Source organism: Sebastes fasciatus, chromosome 13 (assembly GCF_043250625.1).
Source record: "Sebastes fasciatus isolate fSebFas1 chromosome 13, fSebFas1.pri, whole genome shotgun sequence".
NCBI classification, from domain to species: Eukaryota; Metazoa; Chordata; class Actinopteri; order Perciformes; family Sebastidae; genus Sebastes; species Sebastes fasciatus.
The window spans coordinates 6179874-6185539 of NC_133807.1; the positions used below are offsets into that span (position 1 = coordinate 6179874).

Here is a 5666-nt window from a genome sequence, read left to right on the forward strand (position 1 = left end):
AGAAGAGTTCATTCCAAACAGCACCAGGCGCAGTTTGAGAGAGAGAGAGAGAGAGAGAGAGAGAGCAGCTCTCACATAAATTCAAACCCATAAGCAGCCAGTGAAATGATTACGCAAATAACGCGGCTCAGAAGTGCCGTGAAAAACCTTTCTGAAGCGCTTTGAACTGAAGCCACATTTCTGAAATCTTAAGACCTCCAAATCCCTTCCATAAATCCCCTTTTACGCTTCCTTCAGTCTGATGGTGTGAGAGCGGACATGTGGCTAAAAGCGCACATAAATTCAGGCTGAGAAATGTCCAAGCGGGTACAATTATTTTAATAATCAAATGTTTCTTTTGAAAACGCTGGGAATACTCCTAGTTTGTTCATATTTTCTAATACTTTTATGACAACGATAAACTCCTTTTCATGCATTTGGCAGCGCCGGTTATAAGTCTTTAAATGTGTCCATAACTCTCAATTTTTTTTTTCCACCGAATATCACAGGTCATATTTAGAAGAATTGAACAAATCAGCATTCATCTTCTTTCAATATCATATTAGACTTTTAATTGACTTCATATTTCCGTCCTTGTGTCTACTGCAGGTGTATCCACACCTAGTGTAGACTATAGACAATATTTACCCAACATGAATGATATAAACTAGTTCAAGCTCTGGCAATTCCGTTTGCTGAGTGCGCACTCCACATGCGCTTTGACGCACAACACAAAAACCGTTGAAGTGATTTATTCTTTTGTCACAATGATAATATCAGTGTTGCTGGCAGCCCGCAGGAGAACACACACTTGATTTTGACATGATGCAGCTGCACGAGGAGAAGCGGCGCATTCAGGGAGCTGAACCGCTCCACAGAGCTCATGCTCTTCTCGTGCCACAGCTCGAGCCTCATAAAAATATTTTTCTTTGACTGACAATCCCCAACAAGTCTCTTCATCTCCTGCTTTTTTTTTCTTTTTCTATTGCCTCATCACGTGACCGTCCGGTCTCATCCAATGGACACGCGCCCTCCCTCCCTCCTCCTGGTCCCGCGGGGGCTTGTTGCGTCAAGGCTGCGGCTGGGAGGATGTAAACCGGAGGTCCGGCCGGTTACCGGGAGTCTTTGCCTCGGAGCAAGCACCGTCACTAAACTGTGCAGTAACAAGGCAGCGCACGCGTGCTGTGACAGCGCGCGTGACGGTACAAGTGCATTACCTGAGCTTGTGTGTGTGAGCACGAGAGGCAGAAGATCAGAGGAGAATAAATGTGCACCGGTTCACCTCATTCAGCCAATGTAGCAGCTTAAAGTGCACCGGAGCGGACCGAGTCTGAGAGGGAACCGGAGACGAACGGAGGCCAGACCGGGAAAAGGAGCGCCTATGACAGCCTCCTTGGTTTTAAACCCACGCTGGCCAGCGGACACGGTGATGTTTGTGTATGACAACAACTTGGACGATCTGAACAAGAACATGGAAGGGCTGGTGGGCAGCGGCAACTTCGCCGCCAGCCAGTGCCGCAACATTATGGCGCACTCTGCGGCCGCCGCGGCTCTGGGCGGACATCCGTCCGGCCTGGTGCACTCTTCGGCCGGCTACTCCACAGTGGACGTGTCCGCTGCAGGCTCCAGCGAGACAGGCCTGTCTGCGGGTAAGCAGTGCGCGGCCGGTCCGTGTCCGGCGGCAGGGCCGTGTCCGGCGGCCGCCGTGCCGCACCAGAGCTCCTCTGCCGCCGCCGCGTTGCCGTACAGCTACTTCGGTAACGGGTACTACCCGTGCAGGATGGGGCGCGGTTCTCTGAAGTCGTGCACGCAGACGGCGGCGGGTGCCGCGCTCAGCTCGCAATATATGGACACGACGGCGGTGAACTCTGACGAGTACACGAACCACCGTGCCAAAGAGTTCGCCTTCTACCACGGCTACCCGAGCCCGTACCAGTCCATGGCCAGCTACCTGGACGTGTCGGTGGTCCAGACGCTGGGCTCCGGTGAGCCGCGCCATGACACCCTGACGCTCCCCATGGACAGCTACCAGCCATGGGCTCTCACCAACGGCTGGGGGGGACAGATGTACTGCTCCAAGGACCAGGGACAGGCAGGACACCTCTGGAAGTCCGCTCTGGCTGGTAATAAACCCATTTTTATTCTCCTGTAAAACGTCTGGAAAGGAATTTTGCTATGTTGCTACAAGACAACATTTAGTCTGTGACTTGTTTAGGAAGCAATTATAGAATTGAAAAGTAGCCACTGTTACACTGACAAACTATGCTCTGATAGTAAAATACACACTTCATCATTTAAATTAATGCAATTATGCAATAATTATATAATATATGTAATATTAAGTGTATATATCAGTGTGCTTCAAGGGACTTGATCATTTTGGAGTAATTATGTAATAATTATAGAATATATATAATATTAAATGTATATACATATATATATACTTATATATAACACATATATACACTTAATAGTATATATATTCTATAATTCTATAATTATTACAAAATGATCAAGTCCCTGCTTGAAGCACACTGATATATATACAATATATATATATATATATATGTACACTTAATATTATATACATTCTATAATTATTACATAATTACTCTATATATATATATATATATATATATCAGTGTTTATATATATATATATATATATATATATATATTATATCAGTGTGCTTCAAGCAGGTACTTGTGGCTTTTAATCAAAGCTCAATCAATCCCATCTGGTCTGACAGCGTTTTGTGCAACTGATGTGCAATAAGACACGCTGTTTGGAGCGTAATTTAGTATTATTAGAACTGTGCATTCTTATCTGTTGCTGTATAGATGACCATATTCATATTTAGATGTATATTGTGCCTTGCCATGCTCCTTAAGGAAAGGCTATTATTAATCAAAAGGTCATGTGTTGCCTGGTACTGTTCGACTCACCTGTTGACCTGATGATAAGCTAATTATTGGGTGGTTAATGCTCATATAGTAGCTGTTGTTAACACACACATAACACTTAGAAGAATAAAAGAATTAATTAGAACTATCAGCGCAGTAATTTGTGATTTAGGCTATTTATCACAGGGGAAATTGACAATATGCAATGAAATACAAATTAATAAATACAAAGCAATCCAAAGAGGATACAAGGATGATACAAGGAGGAATAGCTGTGTGCAGGTCAGCCGCGTGGTCGTGCTGCTTGCAGACACAACAGACATCCACCATGTTGTCTGTGTGTCTGTCTGCAGGATGAATGTCCAATCAGCTCCACGCATAACGTCGCTGTCCTCCTCCCTTAAAGCCACACACACTAAACACCACACAGCACACTTTTGTATTCCACTTTGCTAGAAACCGACATCCTGTAAATAGACCGCCTTCTTCTTCTTTGTCCGCTTTATTCTACCAGATGTGGTGGCGCATCAGCACGACGGCTCGCCTTTCCGCCGCGGCAGGAAGAAGCGGATACCGTACACCAAGCTCCAGCTCAAAGAACTGGAGAAAGAGTACGGCGCCAACAAGTTCATCACCAAGGACAAGAGGAGGAAGATCTCGGCCGTGACCAACCTGTCGGAGCGGCAGATCACCATCTGGTTCCAGAACCGTAGGGTGAAGGAGAAGAAGTTCGTGGCCAAAGTGAAAACCACCGCTCCGTAGCATCATGCAGTTTTTCTGCAGCCTTTGGACGATTTAGTGGAAGGAACTTTGGTGTATTTGCGTGTTATGCATTAAATAATGAACTGAGAGAAATAACAAAAAAAAAAACATGGAGGAAATAACGAACTGACGGACTGGGACTGTGCGCAACCGTGTGCGTAAAAACAAATGGAAGAAAAATAAAAAAGGACAAATAAAAGAAAACGAACCAAAGCCCTCTGATGAACCATCTCCTTCAGAGGCATCCTGTAAATACAGCACCTTCCTGCCTGCTTTCATGTAACTGTCCTGTCTACTGTCTGTGTGTTTTACTGTTTCTCAGTGTTGTCCTGTAGCCTATAGCCCAAAAAACACACTATTATGCTGTGTATATTGTTTATAACGCCTGTAATCAAAGTATAGTGCAACACTTAATAAACCCTTTTAATCCAGAAGTAGTCTCCAGTAGGTTTTATGTCTTCAAATCCATCAATATATTAACTCACAGCGTTGGATTCGTGTGCGTAATTTCGTTTCTGGTTGTCGTTTCTGAACTCTGCCCGTAAAATGTGCAAACAAATCCTGCATTTAGTTCACAACAAAACGCTGGAAGTTGATACCCTGCAAACTGATGGCTCAGACTTGTCATGCAGATTAAAACGTGTTTATGAGACTGTGAATTCATATTTGGATCAGGCCACCCTCTGGAACATCACCACAGTTATGCTATCCATGTCCTGCTATCATTTCACAGGCCTGTTTAGACCCGTGTGAACAAAACCTCCCACCAATTCAGTTTGACCAAGTATTGACATTCTTTACTGGAAGTGTACAGCTGTGTATTTAAAGGTCAAAGGCCATCACAGCATCGCAGCAACAGACTTTATTTTTCTCTACCTCACGCAAAAACATTGTTTTTTTCATGCATTTGTCAATTTTGGAAATGTTGGTCTATTTTTCTTCCATAGCATTTCTTCTTTAAGACTAGTGGAAAGAAAACATCCACAATACACATTTAGGTTTTTATTTCACTACTGTGTCTATTTGCGTCTGTAGATTTCTCCTAAATTCACCAAATGTTAGCAATAGATGAAGACTCATTTGCATATTTAAACATAACATTTCAGAAAAGTTAATAAAAAAAAGAATCGTCTTAATGTAAGTAATTCACGGGGGGAGTTTCATAGCGATATTATTTACATCCGGTACCCTACCTACCTGTAGTGTCTTCAAAATGTATGGAATTTTAAGGCTGTTATCTAAAAAATATTTTTTTCCCCCTCAGACTCTGAGCCAGAAATCTCCACAGCTCTCACATCCACCAAACTTTACAGTTTCATTCCTCTCTATATTCTGAGGGTTTTTACAGACGGGTTTGTTCGGATATCATTCGCAGCCTGTTTTATAAATATGTTATTCATAAAAACATGGAAAAGAAAATATATTTATATTTTTAAAAAGCTATGACAGTATTTTCTGATTTGTAGAATGATACAAAGAGATATCCAAAAAACCCTTTGACTCTAATATGTCAACCAAACGAAACAATCATTTTGAACCTGGCTTCATCCAATGTTCAGATTTCTGTTCTTGGAATGTATGTAAATTAACACTTCGTTAATAAGGTAATGTCTTATTTGCAAATTTGAACATCAAATTTCAGAACATTTGTAATACAAAAAAATAATAATATTAATGATGTAATGTAAGTAATCAACTGGGCGATATATATTAGTTACTATTTTTTTGTGTTTTTTTTTTACCTTATATTCACCTGCGTGTCTCCCCTTATGAACTGTGTCTTCCTCCAGCAGCTCACTTCAACCTCCAGACCTCAGAACACTTCAGGACCCGGTTCTGTAAAGTATTGCGACCATGAGGTGTATAGAGACGCGGAGCGCGTACAAGCAGACTTTAATAGTATTTGAAAAGTGGTGGAGTAAAATTTAATTACATGAAATGAATTAAACTTCATCCAAAACCCCAATTATACTAATTACTGAACGCCTAGTTGCTCTAAATTACAGCGTTTGCGAGCAATTT

General features: G+C 42.3%; 1 protein-coding gene across 1 annotated transcript; it reads left to right on the forward strand.

Annotated features, from left to right (window-relative positions):
• Window positions 1-976: 976 nt before the first annotated feature.
• hoxb13a (homeobox B13a) lies at window positions 977-5279 on the forward strand. Its single transcript, XM_074655119.1, has 2 exons — window positions 977-2102; window positions 3397-5279. Exons 1-2 carry the CDS (start codon window positions 1361-1363, stop codon window positions 3642-3644), a joined length of 990 nt encoding a protein of 329 aa, XP_074511220.1. The 5' UTR covers window positions 977-1360; the 3' UTR covers window positions 3645-5279.
• Window positions 5280-5666: the final 387 nt, after the last annotated feature.